Here is a 21,230-nt window from a genome sequence, read left to right as displayed (position 1 = left end):
AATAAAGTCAGCTTTCCCAACCAAAGTCACTGTTGACGTTGTTCCACTATTCTGTTGAATCCATAAAGCTGAGCAGTAATATATGAAATGAGAGAGAACAGCAATAGTGGACTATTCAAGGGCTTAGGTTCCTCTCTGTCCTACTTCTATGAGCAACCATTTAGACACTGTACATAAAAGCAAAGCAAATAAAGATAAAGATGAAAACTGGAAGAACAGCACGATCTAGAATATTTCTGGGAGTTAAGATGCTCAATCCACAACAGTCCTGGTCTGTGTTTGGTTTTTGCAGCTGCAAGCTTGCTGAAGTACATATACCGATGATTTGTGATAATGAGACTCTCTCAGTGGTAGATTGCAATGCCATCAGCCAAAATTTTTGGATCTATCATGGAGCGAGTGAGGGTTCACAGGATCCTGTGGAGTTCTGAGGGGCTGTCTGCATGATTTCTGGTGAACCATTGTTGATTTTTGCTGAGCCTCCTACAAATTTCTGTGAACGAATTACAGCATTTTCAAAATGATGGCATATTTACCCCATTCCTATACTAGAACAACTGCAAAGCAGCCTTGCTGAAAAGGCACTTGAAGACCTTTCAAACTCCTCCTGGCACCGAGCGAGCTGCCTTCTCTTGTAGTGACTTTTCCCAACCAACACAGCCCAGCGCAGGACCCGGTGCCTCGCTTCTGCCGGCTCTGTGCTGCCTCTGGGCAAATACAGCTCCAGTACCTTCGCATCGTGTTCCCAGACTGGGAGAGTTTATTAGCTTGTCTTTGTCAAAGCCGCTGGGAAACATGAAACACAAGGGTAACGTCCTTGGGTGAAAGAACTGGTAAGGAAAAGCAAGAAGGCGGTTACTGGCCTGTGGTCTATAGGAGGGGAAGGAGAGGAGAGTGACAAGAAAAAAGAAGGTGGTGATAAAAAGGTAGAGAGAGGGTGTGAGTGCAGAACACTGAATTTTCTGAGTCATTTGTTACAGAAAGATGGGAGTCTTTGCTCGAAAAGAATTGTTTGAGGACGGCAGCCCTGGGCATGACTTGGGATTTCTGCTAGCATTAGAAAACCGCACTTTGCTTAACAGATGTCAAGATCATCAGTTCTGGGAACTCCACATCTGAAAAACTATGCGCTCCAGCCTGCAAAGCAAAAGGGTTGTATGTGATCTGAAGCTCAAGTTCCATCTCAAGCTCTCTGTGTGGCAAAACAAAACGCTACTCTCCAGACAATCAGAAATCAGGACTGTTTCGCATTCAGTTATGCAGTGGCTAATTTCCACATGTCAGAAAAAGTGATGCTCTTAATTTTTTCATCAAGATTCAATTGTTAGGCTTGAATTTCCAGCTCCTAGGGTGATAGAGATTAGAAAGTATTGCCAAGGTGACCGATTTCCATATAACCTCATCTTTCCATCAACTCCTAAAGAGGCATTAGCAGTGTCCCAGAATAACCTTGCAAACCGAGCCACAAAGGACCAGACACGCAGCACGACAAAACTGTGAGAAGTGGCAATTCACAATGACCAGGTTTGTAGCCCATGAAGCTAGACATTCAGGTAGCTTACAGTTAAGCATCCTCATTCACCTACCTAAAAGCAGGATGTAAAATGATAACCTGGGGAAAGCAGAGAAAGTATCTGAACCCATATACATAGAAGATAGTAGCTCCTACTGATATCCAGGTTTGTTCCTCTGACAGACCACTGGTTCCTTGCATTACCATACTGCCCGCGTTTTTCAGGTAAAACTGGGGCTCTAAATGCATCAGGATATCTGATGATAGGACGAGGGGGAATGGCTTCAAACTGGAAAAGGGGAGATTTAGATGAGATATTAGGAAGAAATTCTCTCCTGTGCAGGTGGTGATCCCCTGGGGCAGGTTGCCCCGAGAAGCTGTGGCTGCCCCATCCCTGGAGGTGTTCAAGGCCAGGTTGGACGGGGCTTGGAGCAACCTGGGCTGGGGGGAGGTGGCCCTGCCCAGGGCAGGGGGGGGGAACGAGATGACGTTCAAGGTCCCTTCCAACCCAAACCATTCTATGATTCTATGATCTATGAACCGAGACTAAAAGACAACAAAGGGAAGAAATAAAATATGACTCCTGTTATTTCACAGATGTCGAATAGAAACACTGATGAACGGGCTTCTTGTGCCTCAAGCCTCACTGGCAACCCCAGAGGTGGAACTAAGGCTTTCCTGTATAACAGTTCCACCATCTCAGGCGTCTTTTTGTTGTTTAACTCTTTCAGTGCGCAAATAGTTGAATGCAAAACCCAGGGCTTCCCCTTCGTCCACACTGTCTCTCATTTAGCAAACAACAGTAACGTTTTGTTAGCAGCTCTGGTTAAAGGTGGGTCTGAAAGAAGGCTGAATAATTAAGAAGAACATGAGGTTGAAACATATTTGACTTTACTCACTGTTCTCAGAGAGCTCGACCATGTAGTAGAGAACAGGGCTGTTTCCATCAAAGGGACGCACCCAGGAGAGCATCACGCTGCGGCTGTATGAGGAATTCAGAGTGGCCAGAAGATTCTGAGGGGAATGAGGCAGCTCACTGGTAAGGAAAAGAGAAAGGGAGAAAAAACAGCGCAGAAAAATCAATCTACATTTCATTCAGCTACAGTCTTACAGGCAGTTAAAGGCACACGACATCAGACTCGTATGATGATAGATATAAAACTACCAGCAGCTATTGTACAATTAAATAAATGAAAGACATCTCCGAATTCTTCAAAATTTTATCTTATTTGGAAAAAAAAAATAATTATGCTGAAAGTCCCAAGGCTGATGCTTAAAACGGCTAATGGAAATGTCGCTAAATGTGGGAAAAAGCCAATCTTCATACTGTTTTTGATTGAGACAAGTTGGTCAATAAATTTCCTCTCTCACTTTTTCCCACTCCTTACGATGATGTCCTAGCAATGTGACAGCAGTAATACGTATAAACAGTAAAACACATGGGAGATATGATTTAACATGGAATTTTTCATACTCAAGGAAGCAGAAGACATTGACACTATCCATATAGAGCTACTAATCAAAATTACCATATGTATTCTTAGGCTACAGAACAGCTTGATTTACTCGCGGATTCAGGCTTATCCTGCCACGGGTAGAATCTTTCCTTCCTATAATAAGGATTTTTTTGGAAGCACCCAACCAGAAAATGTAGTGAAAACGCCTGCAGAAACCCCATGGAAATACAAAATGAAACATTAAAAAACAAAAATAAAACAGCAGCTCAATTAAAACGTGTAATTTCTCCACATAAAGGCAATTTGTGGAAAAACATTTCATTTGTACTCATTGGCTGGAAGTCGGAGGCTGCATGGTGCAGTGAGAGAACTAAATTCTGCTACATCCCTTAAATGCTGATCTGCGTTAAGTGATAAGAGCCCTTCAGCCATTATATCTGAGCCTGATTTCTGCCTCTTGTCATCCCGGTTCCTGAGGAGGACAAGGATCTCGGAGCGAAGGGAAAGCAAGGAGGACCAGTTTCACCCATTGAATCCCCTGCTCCTCCCCAGGAGAGCGGAGGGTAACCCTTCCTCAGCATGCACCGCCGCTAACCCGCTCTGGCCAGAGCAGAAAGCCACAAGGGTACTTCACACGCTTAATTTAAAAGCGTAGTAATTTCTGGTTGTAATGTATCATGCTACTGAAGGCTTACAGTTATTTAAAAACCGCAGCTCCTTAGCCACTGGCAAAAGTAAATACAGCCTCTGGCTTTAAGCCAGAACAATAAATATGTCCTGGATTTGGGTTTCTACGGGAAGGTTGAGGAGCATATGGAGAGCCAGACAATAGTTTTATTATTTTTCTGTTAAAAAATGTGTATGCTTTTGTTTAGGTGTTTCTGATGGCTACACCCTGTGGAGTTAGCCAGGAAAAAAAAAAAAAAAGGTTGCTGGAAGAGCTGAAGAGTGGGAAAAACCCCACACAGATAATGAGACAACACAAGTGGAAGCCACTCACCCGCGCCCCTCTCTCCGGGCTAGAAGGGCTGGTGCTTCCTAGGGCTAAACCTTAGACTCAAGAGTCTCATCTTGTCTCCTTTGACTTTAAACACCTAACCAGCACGGTCACCCCAGGCTCCTTCTGTAGTGAACATGAAACGACACCTCAGGGTGCGATTCAGATCTTAACTTCACCCACTCACTGGCTGGAGACACCCTGATTACGGGGAGCGTAGGCTGACTGCGTTCTCACTGAGGTCTGGGCACGCAGCCACCAGGCTCCAGCCTTCGCGTGCACGGAGGGCTGGAGAGGGTCGCTTTGGGCTGGAAGGAACACCAGGCACAGGGAATAGCGTGTGTGAGCCCAACGCAGGCAGATTTTGAACAGAGCACTGCAAAATTTCGGATAAACAAGTTTAGGGAAGAGGGGACCTGGAAACAAAGGAGGAGGGCAGCCGGCCGGCAGGAGAAAATGGCAGAAAATAAGTGACTTGAAACGTGTCAGGTGGGGGTTTAAGATACGGCCACTTACCCAGGGACTGCAGGAGCGTGCTACTTAATTTTGAATGAAACATGAAATTACAATAAACATTAGACCTCCACTACAATTTATCATTATGTCCTAAGCAAGCTGGTTGGAAAAGTGTTTTCGTGATTAAGCTGGCAAAGGAAATTACTGAAGGGAAGAAAGTGAAACCTCTCGTTGTGACACAGCTCACAGAAGTCCCTGTCCCCGTTTCATTGTCACTGGGACCGGTGGGAAAGGGCTCAGAGACTGGCTGTGGCTCCGGCTTCTCCCAGAAGGCGATGCTCACACAGGGATGGTGGAGGGGGAGCTCACAGCAAACATCCTCACGAACCTCCTTTTCTGGGAACTAAATGAAAGCTCTTGGAATATGTTAAGGATATTTTCAGGGTGTGCATTTACTGGTTAATCATGTTTCCCCATACATTTAGAAGGGCTGAATTAACAGCTCATTTGAGGACGTGACCAAGAAAGACTTTACAGCTCAGTCTCTTTTTCTTCGGGTTCAAGTCTCAGAAGACTTTTGGAGGAGAGGGGACATTTCCTTTTTCATGTTTTTTAAAGCCCAACCTGAGGTTAAACGTGGGGCTTTTTTTGGCTTAGGATTTGGGTTTAGTTGATTATTCTCTTAGATTGACACAAAATGGGAATCCGTTGGCGATGTGAAGGAAATGGGCACTTTCTGTTCGGCCGGAGGTGGAGCGGCGCGAGCTGCAGCAGCCACGCAGCACACCTATCTCCACTAATAGCGGATTCTTTAGCCATATGTGTCCACACCGAACAGCAACAGATGGTGCTTACAGATTTAAATCCCTCAAGGCAGACATAACAAGTGCCTAAAAACCACACCTGGACAGAAATAAATATTTAAAACTACAAAGACATTTCTGCACAGAAGCGTACTTCTCTCTCTGTAGTATACAAAAGCAGAGATTAATAAATAGTAATTCCTACTTTAGCAAGCACTTACACTTTGTCTCCTCATTTGCTACCACATACTGTGTAGAAGGGATGATAAATGAGACCTGTACCATCGCCATGAATATTCACGTTCCCAAAAGAGATCATTGCTTCTTTTTTTCCTTTAAGAGAATTACTTTTCCGTGCTGCTAACATCCAAGAAACCATTGCAGGGAATGGTAATTTCAACCCTTTTTCAGGATGAGAAAGACCTCAGACTAGAACTGCTCAACTTCTGATACACCAAGAAAGGGGATGAGGTTTGGGACAATAACATGAAGGGCACAGAACAGCCCTTGATCGGACACCACAAGTTTAATTCCAGCATTATTATCTTTCTTTTGTTCACTGAAGCCCCAAACAGGAAATATCTGAAGGTTTTTCAATATAGGATATCTTAAGACCTCGCTCCTCTAACGCTGAAGAGTTGCACGGAGGCAAGTTTTCCATAACTTACTTTGTATCGTAGCAAAATATGTATACGGACACTTTTAAATCTGTAACTGATAGATAAGCCCAGGGTTAATGGCATAGCCACCAAGGTGACCTGAGGGAACTCTGACAAAGCAATTAAAATAGCGGATTTGCAAGAAAAGAACATGAAGTCATTGTGACAATCTAGAAGAGAAATATTAGCTAGTTGCAGATGATACATGTTCAGAACAGAAACCCTAATGTTTTGAGTCAGCTCATCGCTGCCAGAGGGCAGCTGAAAAATTCACTCAGCAAACACATAGAGTGTTTTATAAAATTAGCTAAAAGCAGACTATTTGCTGAGGGAAATAAACCAGACATGGTTTGGAGAGATTTCTGAGAAAAATGGTCCAACAGCAGGTAATTAGAGAGACTGTGACTGAAGAGGGGATTACTAAAAAGGCAAGGGAGATTAAACAAGTTTTCTTGTCAGTTTATAAAAAGCCCAGCTCCTATTTCATAAATGATTTCCTAAATCAGGTCCACCATACAAGTTTTGCTCAGAAGCAGGTGGTTCATCTGCTGGACCCGATAACGTGGTAAGAAGTTGAGGCAGAAAGCCGAACAAAGCACTCAGCCCTGATGGCTTTGCTTAGAAAAGTTCATAATGTTTTAAATTAAGAACCGTGTCATCTGTTGCTCAGGACTTTCCAGTTTCTCTTGCAAAAGAGCCCTCTCCGATTTCTAAACACAGGCAAGGTTCTTACAAAGCGTCCAATAGTTTTGAGGCTTTTATTCTCTTGCAGGCCTATAACGAGGTGGATTTTTGAAATTAAAGGCTTGCCAAGTCCCGGAGCGCGCAGATTTATTTCCCATTTCATTTTGGTGGTCACCACAAGCTCGAATCTACAGATGATTTGGGAAAGGCTTTAAAATTTTATGCTTTCTTCTCGCTAAAAACACTGACATTTCTGATATACCTTCAGTGATGAACAGACACCATCGTATTTCTGAGTGTATTTCTGGGTGGTGCTTCTCTTTTAAGTATCAAGTGCCTTTAGACTAAGCAGTGAACTTCTTAGATGACATGTCAATAGAGAGCTTGGAAAAACAAATAGAAGCTCTTTCTAGTGAGGAAGGAATAATATATTTTCAAGTTTGACATCCTTCTTGTTTTCACTCCCTGCAGAAAGGAAAAGAGATGGGCTATGGGAACAGAGGGATGTGGGATCCGTATGAAGATAAGTTTGCAATGAGACATCATTTTGATTTGTTACTTTGTACTGGTCTTATTGATTCTATCTTTTGCAATCAAGATTTTTTTTATGGCATGTATGGAGAAGAAATTGGACGAAGTAGCAATTAGAAATACTCTAGTAAAAAGGGTATCAAAATTCATGTATAAATGATCGACAAAGGCAATACTGTGCATTCTTGGCAACCCACTGGGTTTTATTATAAGTGGTTAGCTCCCCTTTCCCGCGTTTGAAGAAGACAGAACAATAATAGTTCTCTCTCTGGTGAAAGAGAACTGAAAGAAGATGAACTTGCTGCCAGGAATAAATTGTCTATTTTTGTATTACATTGTCCTCCCCATATTTTTGCATAGAGAAAGAGCCTAAAAGATTTTACTATATGTTGTGACATAACAGAGACTTGCACAGGGCTTTGATTTTCCAACAATGCAGCATTACCATACGTTTCAGTCACATTCATACAACAAAGAGATTTTTTAGTATGGACTGCAGACAGGCTGATATTGAGCAGCAGGTATCATCAGGCATAGATAGTAGTAATTCTGCATATTTTATATACACTGAGAACCCTCAGGATGCTTTAAGCTGGAATCAGCACAGTTTCCCGTCAGGTGAGTGATACACTGTGATAACTCAGCTTATGCAGCTTTAGGAACAAGCGGTTTTTCCTCCATAAGTATTTCATTCTGTATGGTATTTACAAGACTATAAAAGTAAGCTAAATGAAGCTGGAATGTTTCATAGCATACAATTATTTTCAGGATCAAATCCTATGACTTGGAGGAATGCAAGAGAAGCACAAGCTCCTCATCAAAAGATCTGCAAATGTTTCTGTATTTGCAGTCAAGAAGCTCTGCTAGGAAAAAAAAGTAAGTAAAAAATTAAAATCTATTTCTTGCAGAAGAGAAACATCACTCGCAAATGTTTTACCTCGTGCAAATCAAATCAAGTGATGTACATGAAGAATAAACACATTTAGAGGGAAGACAAATGAATGAATAGAGTATCTTGACTAGCAATTAGTTTCTGTGCCCAAGTACCATCAGTGCAAAATTGATGAGCAAGGTAACCTTTGGCTGCACTTTAGCAAGTTCTTCATTAGTTTTCTGGCTTTCCTTTTCAACTATTTTATTTCTTCATAGACATGCTGAGAAAAATGATCCATCCTGCTTGCACCACCAATGTATACCACGCTGTGCTATCAGCGAATGTTCTTTTAGCAAGAAACTGTACCTTTTGCCCCAAGCCTGTCTTCCAAAAAGGGAAGACAAAGGAGGAAAAAGTTTTCTTTCCTTCTTTTCACAGATTAGAAAATCAGACCACTCAGAGATTAAATAACTGAAGGTCACCCTGAAGGTTAATGGTTTTGAATTGAATCAGTCTGAATAGAAATCAGTAACAAACTTATTTGTGCTTTTGGAAATTTCTCTTGACGTGCCTAGAGGTAGAGGAGGGACATGCTGGTTCCTGGGGGAAACAAGGTGGTGAGACAATTGGAGTTGTCAGATAAAGCTGGGTAGGCTACGATATTATCCGCTGGTAGACTGCTCCAGTCTATAATTGGTTGAGAGGCCTCCTCTGAACATTTGTCTGACATTAGTGCTACTCAAGGCACTGAAGTGTAAGTGCTCATCGATGGGGATGTACATGCCCTGTTTGTTAATGTTCTGCACAGGAGAATTATCTGGGAGAATAGGGAATGTTATAGATCTGTCATTCCTATATGAGCTAGAATTTAATTTAAGCTTTACTTCAGACATTTCCTTTCCCCACATTTTCTTCTTCATTTCACTTCTGTTGTATCATGTATCGCTGTTTCTCCCAGATTTGTGCTGCTGAGCCAAACGATAATGATGAAAGCTGCAGAAGAATGCAATGTTTTTTGGCATTATTGCACTACCTGCAGCACTACTGTGAAATAAAATGTCACAATTCAAGGTATGACTGAGTGACTCATCAGTGACTGAAGTCCTCTAAAACAGTGGGTCTGACACATTTCTTTAATTCCTCCAGGAAAAACAGGTTATAGACCATCAGCAACAGAACATCGGAGGAAGCGGAGAGGATGAAGAGGCAGCCAACACAACTGGAACAAGCTGGGGTGCAAGAAAAGCAGCCTCAGCAGCGCACAGGAGACGTGCCTCTCCCAGCTAACTTCTAGTCCCAGTTTTATGGAGCATAAACCTGTTCCTCACTGGTCAACAGGGAACCGCAAGTAAATACATCTGCTGTGCTGTAACTGGGTTGCACAGGCATCTTTTGCTATTTGGGATGAAGAAACAGTCAGACTGCTGAAGTGCTTAGCACATATTTATAGCTTTGTTTCAAAGTCCAGGTTTTAACATTCTTTCCAGTCCTTACTCCATAATTTTCTGCCCTCCATTCAAAAACCGCCTCAGAGAAAAGCAAGTAGGGTTATATAGTAGCAATATATTTTGAATTGTCTTCTGCTCTTGGATTCAAACCAGCAGTAAAATGCACTCCAGGAGGAGAGCTGAGGAGTGCTTAATTAGAGAAAGAATGTATGACCGCTCTCTGAAAATGGGCATCTGATGTAGCCTTGGCACTGTCAGAATAATGCTGTATCAAACAGCCCTCTGCACAGCAAACCTCGGAGGTGAACTCGTTGCACTGCCAACAGCAGAAGTTGCCATCTTCTCAGAGACATCAGGCATGACCAGCAGAAACAGATGCAATTTTAGTTAAATTAAAGCATGTGGCACTACTCAAATAAATAAAAAAAAAAAAGCCTACATAAAACATTACCTTCTTATTCATTTGATCTGCTCCACACATGTACCAAAACCACAGTTGTTGCTTTTAGTGATAAAAATAAAATGAAAGTGCACTTCGCCCCAGTGGAATGACAGAAATAGAAAATATGGAAGCCCGTAATGACATTTTTATAATCCTTTTTCAGAACTGAACTGCACTTTAAACAATTTCTTGGTTTTATTTTTAAAGATCCTTAGGAATAAAGAAAGGCATACATAAAAATAGTTTTCCCCTGAAAAACTATGTATAAAGAGAATGCAAGAGTAAGCAATACCTGTCCAGGGACCGGCTATTCTGATATATGTTTAACAGGGAAAAAATACCAAGAGGAGGAAAACATTTTCCCATAACCTTGGCATGACAGTGCAGCACCTGGGCTTTATGGAAAAGCCCTATAGCATGGAATAACAGAAGGATTCAGGTTGGAAGGGACCTGAGGAGGTCTCTGGTCCCAACTTCTGCTCAAAGCAGGGTCAGCTATGAGATCAGACCAGTTTACCCAGTCTGGTCTTGAAAAATGGAGACAGCATTCCAGATGTAGAGGCATACATGTCAAACAAAAGGGGGTGATGATGCCCGTCACTCTCCTATGCCCGTGTTAACACAGCCCAGGACACTGTTAGCCTTTTTTGTTGCCAGGGCACACAGCTGGCTCACGGTCAGCTGCTGTCTACTAAGATCTCCAGGTTGTTCCCAGCAGAACTGCTACCAGCCAGTCAGCGCCCAGACGGTGTTACTGCAAAAGGTTATTCCTGCCCACATGCAGATGTTGCATTTGTCCGTGTTGAATTTCACAAGATTCCTGTTGGCCCATTTCTCAGCCTATCTAAGTCTCTCTGAACGGTGGCCCTGCCCTTGTATCTCAACTGTCCCTCACCCATTGGGTGCCACCTGCAAAGCTGATGAGCGTGCACTCCAACACCTCCTTCAGATCACCGATAGCAATGCTGAGCAGGACATGCCCAATAAGATTTCCCTGCAGCAGCCCACTTGTTACTGGCTTCAGGTGGACTGTAACCTCTTAATCGTTATCCCTTGAGCTCAACCATCCAACCAGATGGACATGTACACATGGTGATTCAGGGAGAGGCAGTTACTTGGAAGTAACTTCCAAGGCTCCAGTTACTTGGAAGTCCAAGCAGTGTGGCAGCATGCAAAAGGGAGGACATTTCAAGGCAATTTCATTAGGAATGAGCCAGGCTTAATTTCCCCTAAAAAAAACCCACACCAAAACTCAAACTTACAGACTCCCCAGATCTTCCAGAATGAGATGCTAGAAAAATACCCAAGGGTACCCGAAACCAAGCATAGTGTATAATTAAGATGGGACACTCACATCACTTCTAGTCGAGCCATTCTGGAGTCGTTTCCTCCAAAAGAAATGACCTCACAGGTATAGTCTCCAATGTCACCTGACCATGTCTGGCTGATGAGGAGGGTCCCATCTTTCTCTACTGTGATCCTGGAACTGCTGGATGGATTTATTACAACGCTGTCCTTCTTCCAAACATACCTGAGTATTACAATGCTTCAGTTAGTAGTTATGCTCAAGAACTTCAAAATAGATTTATTTGAACTGTGCTGTAAGAGATCAGCTTCTGTAATCACACATTAAAAATTACAGCCCCCTACAGCTACTTTCAGGAACAGTGCCTTTTACAAATTTTAGTTTTAGATCAGTGATCAGAATAAGACATGAAATAACATACAAGTTACTATATATTTTATAAACAATACTATATATTTTATATGGAAAAGGTGAAGTACTTATGTCCAAGTTCTAAAGTCCACCTTTGTCAGCATTTTAAACTAGAACATCGTACTCTGCGGTTAACAGCTGAGGTGTTGGCCCACCTCTGCTACGACTGTAATAACCTTAGACTGCCACAATCAGGAACACCTTCAACTGCTGTGACAAGGTTTACTAGAGCTCAGCCATTAAAACACACACATACCAACATGTCAGAGATGCATATGACCCATGGTGGTACAAGTAAGTATCTCCTTATGAAATTTTTACACCTGGATTTCTCCTTCCGAAGTTCTTTCTGCAGTTCACCCTTCTAGCACGCTCCTAGCTATTCCTTCCATTTTCTTCCACTCGTGATGCTTTCAGACTACATAAATTTTCATGGTAAATTTGTTATAAAATGGTGAGCTTCCTCTAAATGCTCTAGTGCAAATTTTAGTAGTTCAGACAAATTCTGTTTTCCTTTACACAGTTAAAGCAGAATATAGCCCCTAGTTATTGAGTTGTTTCCAAGAACATGGGCATCTCTTGTGTTGCTTTCAAGCACCCCAACGTAAACACTTCTGAAATCCTATTCCTTCTCTTCGGCTTTTACTCTCATTAAGTATCAGCTTCTGACAAGTTGGTTTTATTGATAGTGTATTAACCTTGACAGTAAAATCATGGAAGGCTGTATTGAAGTCATGAAGTGGAACATAGCTTATTGTAAATAATACATAAGGCTGAAATGGAAGATGGGATTTATGTGATTAATGATACAGTGTACAACCTTATAATGCAGTAATCAGGGGGCTGGTGTTAAAATCTGGGGTCCTGAAACTTTTCACCTCATGCTATTCAAAAAGCTTACAAAATTAAGCTCAGATAAACCACACAAACAAGAACTGACACCACCAACCTGATTGAAATTCTGGGATCATGAGTCGCTTCGCATCGCAGAGTGGCTGTGGTTCCTTTGATCACAGTGCTGTCCTCAGGAGGGTGAACAATGAACGTGCGATCTGAAAGGAACACAAGCCACAGTTCAGGTGAAATTACAGCATTTTGACTGGGGTGTTGGCTCAGGGAGCGGGCAACTGAACATTTGTCAGTCAAAGCAAGCAGGCCGTTCCTCTTCAAGCCTTTGCTGTGAAAGCTCCCCTCCCTCTAACGTCATCGTGTCAAGAAGAGGTGGTGCGCCACGGGGTGCAGAGAAGCAAAGGCAGCGGAGGGCGCGAGTCCGAGCCGGCAAGGATCGGAGTAGGAAGAGCGCTAAAGCTGTACTAACTCTCGCTTGGCTTGTGGTAAGCATCTATGGCAACTCCCTAAAGTCGTAAGGCAGCGAGTACGTTTGCAATGCATTATGAATGAATCCAAACATACATTTAGTCAGGAAACAAGTCACACTGTCTGGAGCAGGGAAAACAAAAACAAAACCAAAGAAAATCTGTGCAAAGAAGAACACACTAGAAAAATATCCAGAAAGAAGAAAACTTAAACGGCCCCCTACAATCTCATCAAATCCAGGAAGGGGGTGGACAGAGGAGGAGCTTCTGTAGTTTGAATTTTCTGTATAAGAAAGATATGCTGTTTACTGAAATGTTTCAAAACATCTTTATTCAAGCACCTCCTGGAGACCCAGAACACAATAATTGCTGTAACTACAGCAACCAGATCTGGTGTGAAAGATCTCTATTATGCTTAACACACAGTAGCAGCAGCAGATAGCATCAGCTGAAGCAGGTAGACAACAAGGATGAGTGTAGAAGATATGTGGATAATGTTAATCAGTCCCAAATCCCTACAGAGATAATCAGCGTCTACTGAGATCTCTCATACGTGCACAAGAAGGAATCATCAGCAAAATCAAAAGCCAACTCTAATAGCATGGAATTTTTAGCATTATTCCTGATGTACCTATGTGTGCCTTCTAGCTTTATAATGGTGCTGTTGCTACACAAATATTAGGTTATATTCCCTTTTCTTTTCCCCCTTGAATGCAGTACAATGAACAGGAACTCTCTTTAATACATATAAGAACCACGCCTTTGAGAATTAATAGGAAGGATCGCCTTGACTTGAGCCATACACCTGGACATCAATCCAGTTTACAACATCCTGATATGTATACCGACTCTATATCGTCAGTAAGATATAAACAAGATGGCAATATGACACAAGTATGTTACATTTGCTACCAGTCTTGTTTTCAGGCATTCCCAAGTTCAAAAGGAATAATGTTGGTGATTTAACTCACACAGTTTGGGGATTAACAAATGTCAAATATGCACCACACATCAGCAGCACAATCAGTACTTTCAAGGAGACAGGGCCACAACACTTCTGCATTTATCATCATCGTCTTCCTTGGCTTTAATTATTTTCAGTCCCAGCTCAGGGATCATTATTTCCTACCTTTAGTAGCAAAAAACATGTCACACTTAAATTTAAGTCACTTAGGGGTAACACAGGTGAACCTGTTGGATCAGACTCTCTTCCCCAACAGAGGAAACAAAAAAATAGAGATCAAGGACAACTGGGGAAGGACAAAGTAACTTTGTGGGTTGCCCTGTGCTGTGCCAATCTGCAGCATGAGAGACTAGCTGAAGTCTGCTCTACTTTGGTTTGGCTTCCAGCGGTGCCCAGGGCCACAAAGAAATACAAAGGTATGAGGAAAATCATATCCATCGTAGCTGCGGCCACGGCCTCGGTAAGCGCGTGGGCTGGTCTGTACTGGCTGCAGAGTGCTGGAGGCAGGAACCAACCACAAATCGCCAAATCTGCAAGTTAAGAGGTCTGATTTGCAATGCGAGGTTCGCCCAGGCAAAACCCGAGCAAAGCTGTAATTGTGACGGAAGCTCTATTTAAATACACTTCCTTTCACAAAATATAAAAGTTTACGCGCATAATTATACAAACAAAAAAGGGTATTTGTGAGAGGTTTCCTAAAATAGATACATTATTCCTATTAAATCATACAAGTATCTCTATTAACTAGGAAAGCATAATTACTTGTGAAAACTTCCTGAGCACACAACAAAAACTGATTAATACTTGATTAAAGTTAGACTTTAAACAAAGCGTTATCCTTACTCCACACTGTCAGCATCACAAAAGCATTCAGAGCTCCTTCAGAGTTGACTGCACAGCAAGTGTAATTGCCGGCATCCTGAAGGAAAACGGGTGTTATCTGGAGCCCTCCAGATTCGAGGAGAATGAACCGAGGAATCTGAACGGAGCCACTGGCTAAGATCTGCTTTCCTGAAACACAGAAGGGAAAACCAGCACCATTAGTGTCACGTAGACCGCGCGGATTAAGCACTGCAATTCTGGTTCTTCCAAAAGACTATTAGAGCCTGTGCAGGCTCACAACAGCCCCGCGACAAACCCTCTGCTCGCGGAACCAGAGTAATGAAGAAATATGCACTAAATGGATCTACAGAATCTCAGTAATAGGAATGGACAAGAAAACGTGGATTACAGCTTTTCCACAGCAACTTAATAACGGGTTACCTTTCTTCCACGAGATGGCAGGTTTTGGAGCCCCTGAAACTTCACAGGTCAGCACTGCGGTCATCCCCTCTGTAACGGTGGTGTCCTCTGGAGGCTGTATAAATGCTGGTTTAATGTCTAGAATCAAAAAATTTTTAAAATTCAATGCATCAGCTATCAGAAAGATCCTTTACCTATTATCATGGACTACTTTACATCCACTTTTATAGAGCTGATCATGGAGAAGGACATGACCATAATACATGAAAACCTTTCAGCAGTGACTGTAACCTTTCACTATTCATCTCCTAGGAATTGTCTAATTCAGTTTATTACCTACACGGAAAATAAAAATCTATCACTGCTTGTACACGTACAAGCAAGATGGCTTACAGAAAAAGGAAGATAAAGCTTAAAATGAGTGTTTGGGGGGAAGTTGAGAAATCTAGATAAACAAAACTATTTTCTTTCATCTTCATAACAGAGTTCTTTAAGATGAAAAGCAACTTGAGAAAGACATTAACTTTGAAACTTAAATGTCAGCCAAAAGAATTTAGAACCCGAGTCTCATCCAAGACATTCTCCAAGTTTCTTTCTCTCTTATTTTCCCCAAGTTGCATTTTATTACATTTTTTTCCTGCAGTTTCCTAGATATAGCTTGAACTGGGGCTGACCTAGTTTCTGAGGCCAGTAGGAATTCTGGTCAGTATGCGTAAACTGATCTTGAGCTAAAAATTAGCTTTCTGAAGAGGAGATACTATTACAGAAATGCCCGTTAATAATTGCTTTTAAGAGACAGCACTAGGATTTGCAATTCTTCCATAGAGAAGAGTGTACTTCATTAACAAAACCATTTAATCAGACTTTTTGGCCAAAAAAAAAGACATTTAACTTGGACTTTCATTCCTTCCCCTACTAAATGTAGTTGTGGACAAAAGGCAGATAAAATGGTACCATGCACAATCATGAAGCGGTAGCTGAAATTCAGAACAGAATTACATTAGAGAAGAACTAAATTATTTAAGGGTAAAGGAAAGATAAAATTATTTCACAATTAACTTTTCTTTTTTTCCTTTTCATTAAGTTCTCCTTTTGTAGCATGACATAGGAGAGTTCATCTCAAGCCCCTTATGTTACGGAAAGTTTTTCTACAGGCTTCAGCAGATTGTGTCCAGGCTACAGGGGGCATTTCGGGGTACCTTACAGCTAGGGCAGCTACACTTGATGCAAAACAGGGTTCTGTGAGTTGAACTGAGCAAGCAGAGAGCGGTGGAGAAATGCGATGGGTGTAGGGTCGCCTACAGAAATGACAAGACAACTCATCGGTCTCGTATCACGTCTCCGTACTCACTCGTCACATCCAGGTAGGTGTAGGTCTGTATCTCTCCAGCTTTGTTACTAGCAAAACACTGGAAGATTCCAGCGTCCTGAGGACGCAGCGCACGGATCCGCAGCCCACCACTCAGCAGTACTTTGTAGCGGGGGTTTTCCAGTTTGCTGAGGGGAACAGAGTCCTTATACCAGACCAGGGTGGGAATGGGAACACCTATAAAAAAAAAATAAATTTCACTATTAGTCTTTGCAAAACATGTTTTAGGTGTTCAATATACTCAGCGCCATTATGGTCATATCCCTGGTTTCCCATCCTTCTACACCAATTATTTATATTTTTACAAGCTGCTTTTGATAAATGGAGTCTGCATCTTACATTATCAATGGTAATAATGCACTGCAGAACGTGTGGGAATAAAACCACCAAACAGCGAAAGGGGGAATGTTGAGAAAACATGTTATCAAATTACTTTCTTCACCCAATCATATTTCATGCTACTACAAAATAAGATTTACAGCAATTTCATGTTGAAAGCCAGAATCATGCTACTTAAAGAGCAGCAGTGTGGCAATGCAGCAAGTCTGTAAGACTGTTCCATCCCAAATAAGATTCTTCTGTGCTACTGTAGCTAAGATGTCAAAATAAAAAGGAAATGGCAAATTACACGTAAAAAAAATGAAGTGCTTATATGGCTGTATTCGAGACCTAATTTGGCAGCTTAGTTTGAGCTGATGTACAAACAACATGTTGCCAACAATAGGATAGTTTTAAATTATTATTATTATTACTATTCATTCTCAAGCTTCACCTGTTATTTGAAAAATGCAGACATTAGGAGAAACAAAAATCCTACCCTAGATCTAACTTACAGTCCCGTTTATTCCTGTTTTCTTTCATGTGCGTGTTCTACAAACCCTGACACAGTTATTTCACACGTATTTTTGCTGCAGTCATATCCCAGTCAGCTGGGATGAAGTGGCTGTAAATTCAGTATATACAAGTAGTGTAGGATTCTCTTTTCTTTGAGAGATGTCCAGGACCTAGAACAGTCATACGCAGATGTTCCTGTCCCACTCCTCATATCAGACAATGTTTTATCTTTACATCCCAGAAATCCCTAACTGACCAAACGCTGAGGGCCCTATGCAGGGATCTGAAGCGAAGCAGGTATTTTATTACGCGATTGGATAATCACAGGATCACAAGGGTATCAAGCTGATTATAAGTTATCTCAGCCCCAAACATGGTGTTCTCATAACTGGTAGTTATTTTTGAACACAAATCACTTAAAACCTCAGAGCTTCACATTCCCTTGTAATAAGGTAAGGAACTATGGACTTAAAATCACGGGTGAGTGAAATTTGCCCAAACAGAGCAAAGCAGGGTATCACGGAAGCATCAAGGGGCGTCACTGATGAACTGAGCATCTGCAGACTATGAATTTCATTGCAGTGTTGGCAATGACTTAAAAGTTCTCAGAGCGAAAGTGCTACGGGAAGATCTGTATTATCATCATTATGATTTTAAAAATCCCAGAGTTAAATACTATTGTATTATACTTCCATTCATATCTTTTCTCAGTATACTTATTCTCTTGATACAGACAAAAGCCAGGTTATCTCCTGGAAAGAGTGTACAAACAATGTATGGAAGGATTGAAAAACAACATCCAATTGCTGCTGTTACTTTTATAAACATGTATCATTTACTACAATCACCTCTGATGCTTTTGTTCTGCTGATAAAATAAAATGTACTCGTAATCTAGAAGGTAATCATCTCAGGAAGAAATCCACTATGTAGAGTGCATTGTCTGATAGAGAATAGACGTAGTGTAGTAGCTTGCAATAGGCACAATTTAAATTTCATACAACAGCCCCTATACAGAATTAGTGTAAATTTCAATGTTCGGAATTCTCTGTGAGAGTGTTATTCATCTCTTGAAAATCCTCCTGGGCAAATACAAATTATCACTGAGTAATGAAGAAACAGATGATGCAAAATGGAATAGTTCTCCTGATGCTGAGAAGCCTGGAAATGATTTCAAGTGTAAATAATAGCAACTCCATTTTCCCACACATTAGACTTGATAGGCACCTAGGAAATAATGAAATCCTGCATTCAGTACACTCAAACCTTTAACACTGGTGTCATTCCGTAAATCCCATTCTACTAACAGTATTAGCAAACCTTCTAATCCTCTAATCACTGTGAGATACACCTTCCTATCAGCAACTCAGCTGACAAACTGAATATTACCATCTCTATTTTTCTACATTTCGGTTACGGATATCTTCCTCTACTCAAAGTTATGAGTCTGAATAATAGGATCTTATCTAAGCACTCTGATGCCTGTCAGCAGCATTCATTTGGGCTTTAGTGATCTTCCCAGAGAGATTTGTCTTCCAAGTCGTACACATTTTCTTTTATCATTTTGCTACCTCTTCGGCTATAAAAATGGTTAAAACCAGCTTCCTTCCTTCTCCCCATCTCCTACCCCACAGCCTCTCTTCTCCCCACACCCCCCCAAAGGAATTTTGCTCCTTTTGCTCTCTAAACACTTCTGGTGAAAAAATTATGAACGGAGGAAAACACTTTAAGGACCTTTTGGACTATACCTTTCCCAGCAGCATCAGTCCTGCCTTACTGTTTGAGAGATTACAGGGTGGCCTAAAAGACTAGCAATAATGAATAAAATAAGCTTATTTCTCAGCAGGTATGCAACGCTGTTCATTTTTCACAGACAAATTACTCTAGTGCCATGGAGGAGAAGGGAAGGAGGAAAGGGAGACTCTGGTTCTGGCTTTGTCACCTTGGGCAAATAGTTTATGCAATCTGAGGCTCAGTTTCCCCATCTATGAAACAGATGCTTGACTCTTTGCCAAATTTAACTTCTTAAGAACCCGGAAAAGAGACTCAAAATACTCACTGTGTCATTTTTGTTATTTATTTTTGATAGCCGTCTCTAGATCCCAGTGGGCTACTGGGGAATCCCCAAAGCATCTTTCCATCTACTTGTCTAAACAGGTAGAACTAAAGTCCAATTAACTGCACTCCCTAGACACCACCACCGCTGCCTGCAGCTCTAAACTTTCTATAAGCAAATAAGAAAAAAGCATTTAAAGGAAACCCATTGAAAATGCAGGCAGCATCAGCAAGTGCTGAAAGATATACAGCAGAGCACGGTTACCGCGCAGTCTGATACACTGAAACTCCATTACAGGGAAGTATGAAGCTGGTCTGTGCAAGTTGCAATTTTATTTACAGTTAATCTCTGCTTATACTGTGAAATTAATCTGTCTCTCACACATTCAAAGTGCACCAAGACTTGGCAAATGGGCTTTGTGCGCAGAACTTGATGGGGCTGAGGGAAACACAATCTGTCTTCCTATTTGTAGCAAAGGTACAGGGCAGCTTTGCGGCTCCCCTAGTGCTTTATTCTAGCCCCTAGCCCACAGCAGGGAGACAGCAACCTTCATTTACCCTCTTTTTAAATGCCAGCAATTGCCAAAGTTGTGTAATAATGGATCAAAACACCCCTGTGTTTAATACCAGTACCTGCACCCTGTAATAGTTACTCAAAAATACTCCATGTGAAAACAAGTTTCCATGTTCCTGCACCACATTCATCGGCAAATCAGATGTGCACTGGAAGACGTCAGCAGAAATAAATAATTTTGTCTAGTAAGGGTTCCCATATCTCCAATAAGACCTCATCTACTGAGAATAGTTATGAGCGCCCTATTAACCCCCTTGGGAGCTAAACTGCTCAAAGGAAGAGTTAGGGTAGAAGGAAGAGTCAGAAGTCAATCTCTTCTCTCCCCGATTCCTCCAGGTTTTGGGTTGGGTTTTTTTTGTAATACATAAAAACATTTGAGACAGCAGATAGGTTCTTTCAGTGGCAGTGAGTCAGTCCAGAGATTCATCAAATAGTTGCGCAGTATTGAAACAGTTTTCAAAAACATCTCAGAATGCTTTTTTTAAACTCAATTTCTCTAATGATACAACACTTAGTTTTAATTCTCCTTCTTGAAAAATCTTCTCCAATTTAAAAAAAAAACCCAAACAATATGTTTGTCATAACACATGCTGAAACATAAAGTTGGTGGCACACGGCCAGAATAAATGTCTATCCAGTCACATTTCCTTCCTTTGAAATTGTCTTGTCTTGGATGCTCAGGCACAAAATGCAAGAGCAGCCCAGGGACAGAACGCCGTTCCCACCTTCCAGCTCTGCTAACCCGTGCTTCAGCTATTTCCTGAGCCAGAGGCTGTGTACACACAGCCGTGTTTAATAGTCATTACTGGATTTTTCTTCCATACATTTGGGGTTTTTTTTCCGAATAATTTTTATTTCCAATCTTAACTACCGCCTGGACCAATGACCTCCACAGTTTATGTTTTCTGAAAAAGTACTATCTTTCCTTTATCGTAAATCTCCTGCGTGAAAATTTAGCCAGGTGCCTCCTCTGAGCAATACAGAACCATCTTCTCCTCCTCACCTTCCCATATGGCACCCGCCCTGCAGCCAACTCTTTCACAAAGTGCTCCAGTCAATTTGATTTTTCATTATTCAAAAACCATGGTAGACCTCTAATTATACCATTCCTACTTTTTTGTATCTTTTCCAGTTTTTCTACATCGCTCTCACCAATAGAGTGATTAGAATCGGGTGAAGTATTTGAGATGGGGGTGCCCCATGGATTCATACAGTGGCGTTTTCTTATTTTTTTCTATTCCTTTCTTCCCAGTACCTAAAATTTTGAACCACGGCTCGGCACTGAACTGATATTTT

At 41.5% G+C, this 21,230-nt stretch overlaps 1 protein-coding gene across 1 annotated transcript in view; it reads right to left on the bottom strand.

The window, feature by feature from the left end:
• SDK1 (sidekick cell adhesion molecule 1) overlaps positions 1-21,230 on the bottom strand; it is a gene marked incomplete at its 5' end in the record, with an annotated part of 212,530 nt that overhangs the window by 122,747 nt on the left and 68,553 nt on the right. Inside the window, 6 exons of the mRNA XM_009890061.1 lie at positions 2,413-2,549; positions 11,219-11,395; positions 12,531-12,633; positions 14,705-14,872; positions 15,125-15,241; positions 16,455-16,649. Coding sequence (XP_009888363.1) covers positions 2,413-2,549; positions 11,219-11,395; positions 12,531-12,633; positions 14,705-14,872; positions 15,125-15,241; positions 16,455-16,649 — 897 coding nt within the window. The remainder of the gene's footprint in view (positions 1-2,412; positions 2,550-11,218; positions 11,396-12,530; positions 12,634-14,704; positions 14,873-15,124; positions 15,242-16,454; positions 16,650-21,230) is intronic.

Source organism: Charadrius vociferus, unplaced genomic scaffold (assembly GCF_000708025.1).
Source record: "Charadrius vociferus isolate BGI_N301 unplaced genomic scaffold, ASM70802v2 scaffold18, whole genome shotgun sequence".
NCBI lineage: Eukaryota > Metazoa > Chordata > Aves > Charadriiformes > Charadriidae > Charadrius > Charadrius vociferus.
Note: the sequence above shows the minus strand (reverse complement) of the source record. Positions and strands in the feature narration are given on the sequence as shown.